The following is a 13,268-nucleotide window of genomic DNA, read 5'->3' as shown; positions in this document are numbered from 1 at the left end:
TTTTTTCCTAAAAATTAAATTCAAGCCTCCTGCCAAGTGTGAGGGCTGATATATGGCCTGACTTTAATCGTCTATTAAAATGCAATTATAAACTGTTGTTGAGCTGAACATGGGGACAGTGGTTTTCCAATACCCCTCAATGTGACACACATAAAGAACGCAAATAACCTCTTGGAGATCGAAAAGCATTTTGGGATTTCTTTCAGTTTTCCTTGCAAATAATTTGAAATGACACGGTGCACTGACTTTACTCATGACTAGCTCATATCTGACTCTAGCTAATAATGTTTTTTTTTTGCCGAACTAACAGGATTAACCACTTATTTAAAAATTAGTTTTCAAATATTGATACTTAGTAGTTCATCCTGAAAAGAAAATTTGCTAAAAATGTACTCATCTTGAAAACATATCACCAGAACAGAGTTGGAGAAATTTTGTATCACATCCTCTGCAGTGAATGGGTGCCGTCAGAATAAGAGTCTGGTATTTTGGCCAGAAGCAACAGTCTGAAGTTAAAATGCCCTAATGATGGATTTGTTTCTTACAAAGACGCTGCTTTTCACTTCACACGATGTTTATCTGGAGTGGTGTGGATGACTTGTGGATTATTGTGATGTTCTTATCAGATGTTTGGACTCTCATTCTGACGGCACCCATACACTGCAGAGGATCCATTTGGTGAGCAAATTATGTAATGCTACATTTCTCCATATCTGTTCCAATTAATAAATAAACTACATCTTAGATGGCCTTAAGAGGAGTACATTTTTAGCAAATTGTCCTTTTTGTGCAAACTATTCCTTTAAATACAACAGCTGTGTTCAGAATACATTACTAGTGGGTAATGTAGTTTTGAAAATTAGTACATGAAATAGTATGCAATATGTCATGATAAATGTTGAAAACAGTAGTGTGCAACACTTGTCGCATGGCCTCACTATTTTGCATGTTTAATCCGTAGTGCTGTAAAGTTGTGAAATAAACAAAGATATCAATATCAAACGGATTTCATATTTTCAATTCAATTTTGTGTAGAAATATCCTAACTTTTGGCATTCGGATCAAACGATGAGTCAAGATGATGTAATAAATGTTGGCTGATGTTACTTATGGTTCTTTAGTCACACTGGAAATGGAAGATCAAGTGGAGGACACTGCATTGAGGGATACAGTATTCAGTAGTTCTGCACTGCATATTCTGGCAAATGCAGAAGGTCATGTTGCATTTTCATGCATAAACATTTTCACATTGCATTCAAAGTACTGTATACTGCAGATATAGTAATATGCTAGCATGCTCTTCTGAACAAAGCCAACATGAAAATGACATTTTCAATACATTTTACTTAATAAAGGTGAAGGCAACAGTATGTTGAAAAATGAAAAGAAAAAGCAAAGAAGAGAAGATGCTAACATAAAAACAAACAGTGAATTTCTTTGATGCAGGGATGAATAATGTATAATAAAACTAGGAACATTTATAAAGGATGTACATAAAAGTCAATTTTGATCTGATGCATAAAATCACTGCAGTCTGCTTGTTAAACTGAGATATTAAAGTGAAGGAAAGCTATAAATGACCGCACCACCCTGATAATAGACATTTCTGTGTTTTTCAAGATAGCACACACAATTACCCCCCATTTTCAGCTTGTTCAGACACGTTTCAGTTAACTGATTTGGAAAAGTCGTCTTTGAGGGGATCTCAGCTCGATGTCCTTTATTTGTTTACTCTTCCACCTGACTATCCTTCACTCGAGTGTTTTTTACCATCAGACGAAGCCAGTCATAATTACTCAAGACAGCTTCTAATTATTAGCTCAAAATCCACACAGGACGGAGTGATTGGCTCATTTTCCCTGTTCATACACCACCTGTTTAACTCTATTCATTACCTCGTTTGTTAATTTGATCACCCTGTTTTGAAGGTTTAATTAAATGTTGAGAGAGCCCGAAACTACATTTTGAGGACTCTCTCAATCGCACCTTTATCTTTCAAGGGTTCATTTTAATCACAAACAAAATTACACGCTGTTTCCACTTTTGCCTTCTGAGGGTTAGTGTGCTAGTGGCACAGTCAAATTTAGCAACATAATAACCCTAATGATGACTTGTAGAAACAAAAATGGCATCATTTATTTAAACCCTAACCCTAATTTAAATCTTTTTTTTTTCTTTTGCAGTACATGTAATGTTTAATGCCAAAACGTTGTGAATTTAAAATTTAAAACCTCTTTATGCATGTACATGGCGTAAGTGAACCTCGAATCTGTTATTTGTACATCAGAGCATTTGGCAACTTGACATCCAGCAGGCAGATGTTGGTGTTTTAATGTAAATAACTTTGTGTGTTCAATGGCGATGTAATCAATTAAAGATGAAGCCACTGCACCATCTGGATTACGATCGTTACAATTTATTTTCTTCAGTTTTGAACTCTTTTAGATATCGGTTAACCATCTGGATTTCTGATCATTTTTCTTTTGATTTTCCTGTTGCAAAGTATCTGAAACACATCTCAAAAATAAGACATAAAAGTTTCCTGCGGCACATCAAGCCAAAGGTTTCCTCAGTGGGTCTGAGGAAGAGTCAACATCATTAGAACGGCTCGTGATGGAGATCTGCCTGCAGGACTGAAGATTACAACTTCCAGGGCAGGAAAACCCGCAGATCTTTCCTGCAGTAGGTGGAGGAGAGCAAAGCTCCAAAGGGCATCACAAAACAGCATGGAAGAGGAGGAGAGTGGGAGGGAATGGAATGGCACCATGCCACAGTTTGCCAAGCGAGACGACAGAGACGAAATAGATAGAAAAGACAGTGATGATAAAAAGAGAAACCTCAGGTTGAGCTGATGGACCTGATTTCCACTGGCAGTCAGAAAAACACCAAACAGCTTTTGTCTGACTTTGTTGACTAAAACACGACGGCAACTCCTCTGTTGTTATTGCATTCATACTCATAGATATTTATTACATTTGAATAGACACTGAAACAATATCAATATATTGAAAATGTAAATTTTTTAATTTGTACAAATTCAGATACAAATAGTAATAAAAATAATATATTTTTTAATTATAATCATTATTATTATTATTAATGTAATAAAAGTACTAAAATGAAATAAATAAAGATATATATATATATATATATATATATATATATATATATATATATATATATATATATATATATATATATATATATATATATATATATATATTTTTTTTTTTTTTTTTTTTTTTTTTTTTTTTTTTTGCTGGACAAATTGTAATGGATACTAATACTAATAATAATAATACATTTTTATTTTTATTACTATTTGTCTTTTATATTTATATTATTATTATTCTTTAGAGTAGTACATGTAATAAAACACTAAAAAAATAAATGAATAAACATTATTATTATTATTATTATTATTATTATATTATTATTATTATTATTATTCTTTAGAGTAGTACATGTAATAAAACACTAAAAATAAATAAATAAACATTATTATTATTATTATTATTATTTTTTTTTTTTTTATAATAATCTTTGCCAAATCCTCTGACAACTGGAAAAATGTAATGAAAAATGGCAAACAGATTTGTTTATTATTGAAATTAATAAAAGTAATGATTCCTGGTAGCCTTTAGAAATCACTCCTAAACTATTATATTGATAAACAAGCTAAATATGTTAACTGTAATGTTATTAAACACATTTAATTAATCTAATGAACCTAATTAATTATGAATATAATAAAACCAAAATATAAAACCTCAAAACATAATAAAAACAAAACAACACAATACATAATAATGTATTAATAATGTGATTAATACAGTAGAAGCTGTGCTGATATTGGTTCAGAGAGTTTCTGGAGTTATGCAGGTGTGTGACTGCAGTCGTGGATATGAAAGCACTCTTTCTGACCCTGTGTTTCGTGGGCTGGCAGGGGTCACGAGGGTGTCGGTGGGCTGCCGTCCCCTTGGCCCCTTTAATGATGAGCGATGTCCTCCAATTAGAGACGTTGACAGCCCCTAAAGCGCCCAATCATTAATCACACGCCTGCCGTGCTTCTACTGCACAAAATCACTCTCTGATTTATGACGTCTCTGGCTCTACAATTCCTCCATTCCTCCTCTACTCATCCGGCCTGATATAACCGCGTCCTTCTGCACGCTGTCAAATCAATCAACCGCAGAAGAGAGTCACCGTGACCTTTCACTTATATAGTGAAAAGGTTGTTACTGAGTATAAAATATGTTAAAAAAAAAAATCGGTGACATGTATATTTGTGTCCCAGAGGAGAACTTAGTTGCTCAAAGTTTGCTCTTTCACATCACTTAAAGTATCAACATCGTCTCACTTTTCTCCTAAAATCCTTTAGGTTTCTTTGACTTTAAGACTGGACCTTTAAATTAATAATGATTTATGTAAGGAAACTAAACAAGCCTATTGTCAAATATGTAATAAAAATATATAAATATTCTTACTGACAACTAAACTCAATTTAGCATTACTTTTTATATAGTTTTATAGAAATAATAGTAATAACAACAACAACAGTAAATAAACAAATAAAATAATAACAGATTAATTCAAAATACTTCCTTAGAAGATTAGTATAAACAAACTTTTTACTTTTTTTATTAATCTTTGTATGATTTTTTTTATATAAGAATAGTAATAATAATACATAACATTGAATAAATACATAGATATTATTATAATATTATAAATATAAATATATAATGTTAACCAATATTGAACATACCTAACTTTTGAAATAATAATAAAGTAAATATTTAGAACACTAGTATAAACACACGATATTTACAAAATAACGTTACAGTACATGCTATTTGTGGCCTAACTCAGATTTTATCCTAATGTGATGACACACTTCGAGATCAGAGGAAAAAGATTCAGGGAAAACCTCTACAGCTATTAAATACTAAACATACAAGAAACTACTCCTGACAAAAGCACACAAAAACCAAGAGTTTTCATTTGAAACAGTAAAAAACAAACACAAATATTGGTCACTTACACCATCCGAGTCGCCTTTGGAGTCGTAGTACTGGATGTCATTTTCCTAAAATGAAACAACACATAAATATTAGTGACGTAAACATTTATGTAAAAATGATTGCCTTAAGGACCATTAATAACTTTCCAGCTCATGTCCCCTGCCTTCTACATTATATTTTCATATGAGACCAAAAAAAAAGAAAGATTAGCTTATTAGCTTATTGGTTTGCCAAGAAAATAAAGCAATAATGAAACTGCAGCGCTGTCCTGGGGCCGCTGTCGTGAGACAGTAAATACCATTTGTTTTGATGCTGTCTGCTTTTGTATTCACTATCACATGCAAATCTTTTTTTGTTTTCTGAATTAGACATCTGATCGCAAAGCAGAAAGACTGAGCCTTCTTTTAAAATAATAACTCACTGACTTGACGTGAGATGAAATTTGACAAGCCATTAGTTTGACCAGATGATCACTAGCATCTTCTGACAAAATCATGCTTTTCTTCTTATTATTTTATCACAAGGATGACATTATAGGATCACTCACTCACTCAAATCTCACCCAACCATCTAAACCTAAGCATTTATATCGATTAAGATGTTTAGCTGACACCAGCCTCACAATTCATACATTAATCATCAATATACAATACATATCATATAAATACTGAGACACTGCTTTTCCATTTGACATTAAAGGTGAAAAAACAAACAATTTGTGAGAAAACAAACAGGACTAATAATATTAATACATACATTAAATATTTACAAATATAAAGTTATATATTAATCTTTATTTAACAAAAATCTTTAGTAAACTGGAGCAAACATCCATTGCTTTAGAGTTTCATAATTTGTTATAATAGAACAGAAAATAACGTTTTTCGCCACTTCAATGAATATATGTTGGTATTTAATGTTAGATATATTTCACATTAAATACTGACATATCTTTACTCAAAAACCAAAACTCAAAAAGTAAATTTAACCTCATGTCTAATAATGGAAACATTATAAAGTGTGCTTGAAACTGTTCCAAAAAATGAGAGAAACATTCATGACACACAAGCTGAAATAGACCAAAGGATGTTCCTAGAAACATTCCGGACATAATTTGCCATATTTCGGAATAGAGAAGCATCCCGTGGTTGTGTAAATGCGAGTGATGTTGTGTCTGAGATCTGAATGGATCAGCATCAGTGCTGTAGCATCTCTCAGTAGCATGATCATGAGTCCTGATGTCTCTCGGGGGTCTCTGTCTGATCTCCTCCCTCTCTTGTGTACACACAGGGGGAACCATCACAAGGGATCACTTGTTTTCTTCATTTGGAACAGCAAACTACTTTCTCTTTTTCTGTATGGACTGCACAAAATACTGTGCATATACACAGGCAGTCAAAAGTTTGGAATAATGAAGTCTCTTCTGCTCACCAAGACTTCATTTATTTGATCAAAAACACAGTAAAATACAGTAATATTGTCAAATGTTAAAACAATTCCAATTCTCCCAAAGATTTGACCAGTAGTCCAGTATATATATAATAATAACTACACTTCACTTTCTATTTCCAAAGTGACAAATGAGTCCAAACCGTATAAGCAGTGATCTCTTTCTTGACTCATTTTTGATTGGATGGATGAAAGATTAAAGTAAAAATACTAGTAATTGTATTTATTGTTAAGATAACTGGATGCCACTTGAATACTTACACATGATGCAACATAATGAGATCATTTGACAATGTAGCATACCACTGTTTGATATGTTTAGAAACATACTCCATCATGCACTCAGCAGAGTATACTGTATAATGCATTACTGCACATATATGCAAAATAGCACGCTTCAAACAGTATTATGTTATTGTTTGTATATATATGCATGAATAGTTCAGTGGCTGCAGTCATTTGATATCATTGCATTTCGAAAATGGTCTTAATGATGTTTGTTAGTGCAGTTAATGTGTCAAGAAAGAGATGTCAAGAATTGGAGCTTATTTTACTTAATCTGGAAATATAGTTGTTTGTGTAGATTCATCAAAGTATTCTATGATTATAATAACTATAAGCAGTCTGATAACTGCAGAAACAGAATGGGTAGAATGCTAGTATGCGATTCCGAAATACCCTGTTTCTCTCCGGTTCTCGGTCCATGCCAGTTCTATTCCCGTCACTGTCTAAAGTGCCAATCCAAACAAACCAGCGCCAAAAACACAGTGACAACCACAGCGTCTGAGCTGGACACAAGGCGGCGGTCAAAATGCTGACAAATCTACACAACCTTGCAACTCACACACACACACACACCCGCGCACAGCAGCGTCCCGCGAGACTCTGTCAGGAGATCAGCAGATAGAGACAGAAATAGAGCGAGAGAAAAGTTCCATTCCTTCAAATGAAAAAGCCAGTCAGTCCGTGAGCGATGACCTCCCGCCCTCTCCTCCCCAAACCTCTCTTCCGGCCCCTCTGGGTCTCTCAAGCTTCTTTCCACAAAAACACACTCCTGCCACCGGAGTTAAGGAGTTAATCGATGCATTAAAGGATGCCTTCAGTTCAAGATATTTATTAGATCAGTTCTTTCATTCTGAAATTTCTAGAAATGCCTGTCTTACTTTTATTAGCTGTTTACATTTACAAAAATCATGGTAATTGGGTTAAAAGTTTGAGACCTTCTGACAAATACAACAAAAAAATAAACCTACTGTAGTCCTTGAAAAAAATAAAATAAATATAAATTAAATATATAAATAAAATGTAAATATACAAAATATGAACCATGAGATGAACTAATAAATATTATGCATATAAATATTACATATATTCATATAAATAATATGTATTAAACATATCTTATGATACTGTTTTAATATACACTATCCTATAAATATATTATTCTATATGTAAAATGAATAGATTATAAATATCTATAAATATATGTCACACACACACACAATACTATTTTAATATATTACCGAGTTATATTAGGAATAAATAAATATTTCTAATTATTTATTTATAGCATAAATGTATAACTGAAATTTAAATCAGTATATAAAAAATTCTAAAAAAATTAAATAAATAAACTGTATTTATTGTATGTGCATAACGTAAGGCCAACAAAAAAAAATGCATGAAAAAAGGCAAGTAAAGAAAAAATTAAAATCTTTAAAGGGTTACTGAATTTATGCTGACACATTTTGTTTATACCAGCGCAAAGCAAAATGCACTGTTAAATTCATTAATGACACATATGTTGATAAGGCACACGTTTTGTAAAATGACCCTCACACTGTGGAAAGGTCACACACTCTCTGAGGGGTTTAAAGGAAGGATCCGGGTGACAGAGAATGAGAAGGACAGAAAATGAAAGAGAAGACAGAATTTGCAGAGAGATAGAGAGGGATGGAGCAATAAGAGCTGAGAAAAGAGGAGCAAGAGATAGGGAGGAGAGGAGAGAAGAGGATGGGCGGCAGTAGACTCTATTAATAGAAGTTCTCAGCAGAGACAATCCCTCTGGCGGAGTGTGGGTGTCTCTAGTGAGCCAGTGGGCTGCAGCGTGTGTGTGTGTGTGTGAACCGTAAACATGTGAACTGTGATCTTACAGTCGTGCAGCAGCTCAGCACAAGCAGTGTGTCATCACACACCTGTGCTCAACACACTAACACACCTGTCAAACACTAATAATGGACTACACACATGTAGCATAATGTTACATTTTCTCTCTCCTAGCAAAAACAGATATAAGGGTATTACCATGTTCTTTGCACATCGCTATACTTTGCCAAAGTATGTGTGTATGGTTATCTATTATAGGTAAACCATGATATTCAGGGTTATTAACGTAAAAATAAACCCATAAAAAATCAAACTCGGTTCTTTGTTCACTTAATTTTACTGCAGTTTCATTTACATACGTGGAACAATTCATAGCAGGATTTTCAGAAAGATTGAAACTAAAAGACGTAAAAATTTTATTTTATAAAAAAATGAATCACACACAAAAAAAATCACAATGAAAATAATATAAAAATAAATAAATAAATATCTCTCCAATAAGCGAGTATGGTAAGTTTTGCCGGGACACTCGAGTCCATCAAGGCCCATCTGTTATAACCGGTCTGTTTCTCATCTGCACCCCGTTTCAACTCACTCCATCCCTTCACAATAAACACACATTCATACAGATGAGTTTTTACGGTTTACTGGCATATAAAAAGAAATATAATATCATTTCATTTAGTAGAGTATTTAATTAAAGACTACAAGGATAGATGATGCTAGTTTAGAAAATACCACTAATCTATTTCATTTAAATTTATTGCACAAAAAACTGTGAAAAAAAAAAAATCTTCAAGAATTGTGGTGCATTAACTAATTTTAATTATCTAGATGCATCAAATCTATTTTTCAGTGTGTGCATTTTTCCTGCCAAAGTGCTTGTAGTTTCGCTGCGTGCAAGTCAAAAGTAGTACAATGACAACAGTCAATAAAACAATAAAAACACAAATGAAATATCAGCACAGTTCTTGTTCAGTGCTCCTCGGTCTGTGATTACAGCCAGGCTACTGGAGGTCAGCTTCTGTTGCTATAGAAACAGTCTTTGTTCCACATCCATAATAATGCTGATTTGTCCTTTCATTTCACTGTTTCACCTTCTTGTCATTTCACTAGTTCTCAGATTCGACAGCTGGGTCATACAGATGTAAAATTCTATCAACATGTTGTACCTGTCAGAAACCCAGCTTTCTTTTGTTGAAGGAGACTAAAAATCCAATGTTTAAAAGCAGAGCACCATGGACTTTCTGTTTTCCACAGGAGAAAGAAAATCATAGACTTCTGGAAAAACATCATGGAGAGCAAATAGTGACAAAAGTTTTTTTTTTTTTTTAAGTAGTTAAGTTGGTTGTTGTTTCATGCTTGACACTAGTGATGAATGAGCAGTGATTGTTTCTACCAGCAGGGGGAGATATGTTCATAATAGCAAACCACCATACTAATACTAATTCTCCATTATATAGTCAAACTGACTTAATACATTCACTAAAATGTTTAGCATATAACTAGAACATGGAAGACTGTATCCCATGATGCAATGCTCTAGACAAACTTTTTCAGAAAAAGACAAATGTTTTTAATGTTCTCATCCTGGAGTCATAATTGATATTTCAAACAGTTATGACATTTTACCAGATGTAATATGCATATGTTCAAGTAAATACATTTAAAACGCGGATCTCTCCGAATTAAAAACAAACAACCAAAAAATTATGAAATATCTGATTTTTACTATTTTTAAAATTCACAGTAAACATTATACAGAATATACTGCACAGTATGCAGAAAACAGTACACTAGTTCATTGCAACATTACCATACACAAATTACTTGACACCTGCAACAAAACACAAATTACAAGCTGCTATTTATCAATTAATATATATTCAGCATCAATGAATATACATGGGCTCAAATGAACACATCTTTCATCTTTCAAAGGCTCTTTTGAATGCAGCTCAACTCATTTGATCATCTCCATCCACATACATTCACAGCAGCCTCAGAGACTTTGACATTTAAATTACAAACGATCTCTGTGTTATCCATGGAGACAGCTTAGAACGGAGCCTCTATTTCCTCCAGACACACACTAATTGCTTCATAATTACAGCACACACACACATACACACACACACACACACACACACACATACACAGACGCCGTCCCCCCCGATCTGATCTTTAAAACACACATTGCACAGTACGCAACTCACTTATTCAAGGAATCCAATGGATTTCCCAGCGAAATGGGATATTCAACTAGAATATGAGCGGGAACAGGGCGGGATTCGATTTTGTCCATCGCAAATTGATTAATTTCAATCTGGGAGCAAAAATTATTATCAAAATATTCTTGATTCTGTGTGTCCTGAAATGCAGCACTGCTGTAAAACTTCAATATCAGTCACAAACTGAACAGTGTCTACAAGGGTTATTATCGTAGGGTTATTAAATAAATAAACTGTTAAATAAAGCTGAACATAGCAAAAGAAAAAGAAAAAAAGAAAAAAGCGAAATCAAATTATTAACAAATACAATAATAGTAGTAGTAGTAATAAAATAGCACTGCTCTAACAGCTGGTTAATATACTCTAATAGGCATTTGTGAAAAGGAAAGTTATTCCAGGAGTGGAGCAAGTTATGAATTTATGAAACAAAGAATATAAATTACAAGAATATACATTGAGTGTAAATATCAGGAACGTTGTATAAAAGTAATCTGGGAGCAAAAGATTCAGAGCTGATATACAAATAAACTGCATAAAAGGTTTCAGCACTTTGTGCTCGAACCCCTAATTATATATCAAATGTTCATTAAATATTTATACCATAAAATAAATATAAATACTTAATTATACTTAATTAATTAATTAATTAATTAGAAAAATAATTATTCTATAAATATAAATTGTATAAAACTTATAATTGTATGTCTCCTTTAATGTTTCAAATAACTTTTATGAACATAAAATGTAAAAAATATGGGTGAAATAACTTTTTTTAATCATTCAGCATTCAAATTAAACAACATACTTATTTTGATCTTTACTGATATATGAAAGACTGAAGCGAATGAAAGAAATAGTCAAATCTTAACATAAAATATATATAAGAAAAAGTGATCATACAAAACTGTATTATATTTTAAATGATTAAAATATGGATAAATCTTTTGTTTTGTGAAAGTGTCTCTATATATCTTAACATGCATCGACGACAGGCACGTGCACAGGTAGGGCTCAACCTGTGCAGAGCACATGCCCTTTTTTGCCCTTACACTCCGAAGTGCCCTTTTTTTTGGTGGTGTTTTTTAATATTTTTTTATCAATGCTATTGGTCACCCTTTGCATCTGTCTGTCTGTTTTAAAAATATTTAGCAAATGAAAGTTCTTAAAACGAGCTTGTGTAAATCTTATTCGATCCTCAAGCTGTCAGTAAGCTGATAACTCCGCCCCCTCTATATTCATTGAATCAACTGAAGTTCCACATCAGCCGCACAGTAGACAACAGCTGAGCTGAACAAAGTTTTGCGAAGGGTAAATAAATATCTTGTTGTTTGAATAAGTACTACTAAACACTATGTCTATAAAGGCTCATATTTTATTTATTTGATGTCTGACTGACTGACTGACTGAGACATGTGGGGTGTCGCCTGAGAGAGAGGGCTAACATTTGCCATCTAGTCATAGCCAATACATAGCCAACACTTAAATGGCCTGTGCATACAGTAGCATTTAATCTTTTATAAAATGCGATTCTGGCCAAATGCATTTTACCACAGGAAAAACCAAGCGCTCCGTCTATATAGCTACAAAAACTAGTTTGTAACCTGTAGATTAAAGTGTAATGTGATGCCGGCAGCGGCAGGCACCGTCGCCGTTTTAATGACGGACAAAAAAAAATTCACATTTGCACACATTCGCTGGTCAAAAACTATATATTGATAAGTAATACAACAACATATAATTTGTTTTTACCATCGGAAAATCATAACAGGTGCGCCCCCGCGCTGTTTCGTACTGGAACTTACACAAAGCGACGAGTGATCCTCGTCACCTAGATAACATTTATAAAATATATTTCTAAGAAATTTCTTCTTTGATTTATGATTGCTGATACACTTAATTTATTAACATTTAGGCTAATCATGTTTTGGTATACTCTCCGTTTGTCCTGACATGTATAAAATGTAGTAAAACATGGTAGGCGGATGTTGGATATGTTATAGTTACGGTATGGCTATAGTTTCTTATAATCTGGAATTGAGTTGGACATAATTAAATTATATTTCAAAAAAGTTTGTCAAAAATACTTGACTCATTGCTCACCTTCCCCTCTTCTCAATGTCATTCATAATCATGTAAACCAAATAATACAAATTAGCTTATAAAACCAAACAGAATAGCTAAAAAAGAGAATATATATATATTTTTTTTCTTTGCAAAGTTCATAAAAAAGTGCATAAAGTTCAATAAAAAAAGATTTTGGTTTCTGTTTGGTGTTATAAGCTAATTTGTATTATTTGTTTAACATGTTTATGTATGAGTCAAGTATTTTTTTTCGCTATAAATGCAATTTAAAAAAAGAGGGAGTACACAAGAGCTGTTGTAATTAGGTTTAAAGAAGCCCTTAAAACCCTGTTTATCTATATTATCTAATTATCTACTATTATTATTATGGTTGTTA

The 13,268-nt window shown here is 32.9% G+C and overlaps 1 protein-coding gene across 2 annotated transcripts in view; it reads right to left on the bottom strand.

The window, feature by feature from the left end:
* Nucleotides 1-13,268, bottom strand: part of cacna2d2a (calcium channel, voltage-dependent, alpha 2/delta subunit 2a) — a 186,107-nt gene that overhangs the window by 68,337 nt on the left and 104,502 nt on the right. For both annotated transcript variants that reach the window (XM_026212970.1, XM_026212972.1), the window contains exon 5: nucleotides 5,045-5,089. In XM_026212970.1, the coding sequence (XP_026068755.1) occupies nucleotides 5,045-5,089 (45 nt within the window). The remainder of the gene's footprint in view (nucleotides 1-5,044; nucleotides 5,090-13,268) is intronic.

This window comes from Carassius auratus, chromosome 31 (genome assembly GCF_003368295.1).
Source record: "Carassius auratus strain Wakin chromosome 31, ASM336829v1, whole genome shotgun sequence".
Taxonomy (NCBI): domain Eukaryota; kingdom Metazoa; phylum Chordata; class Actinopteri; order Cypriniformes; family Cyprinidae; genus Carassius; species Carassius auratus.
The sequence above is the reverse complement of the archived record's forward strand: the minus strand, read 5'-3'. Positions and strand labels throughout refer to the sequence as shown.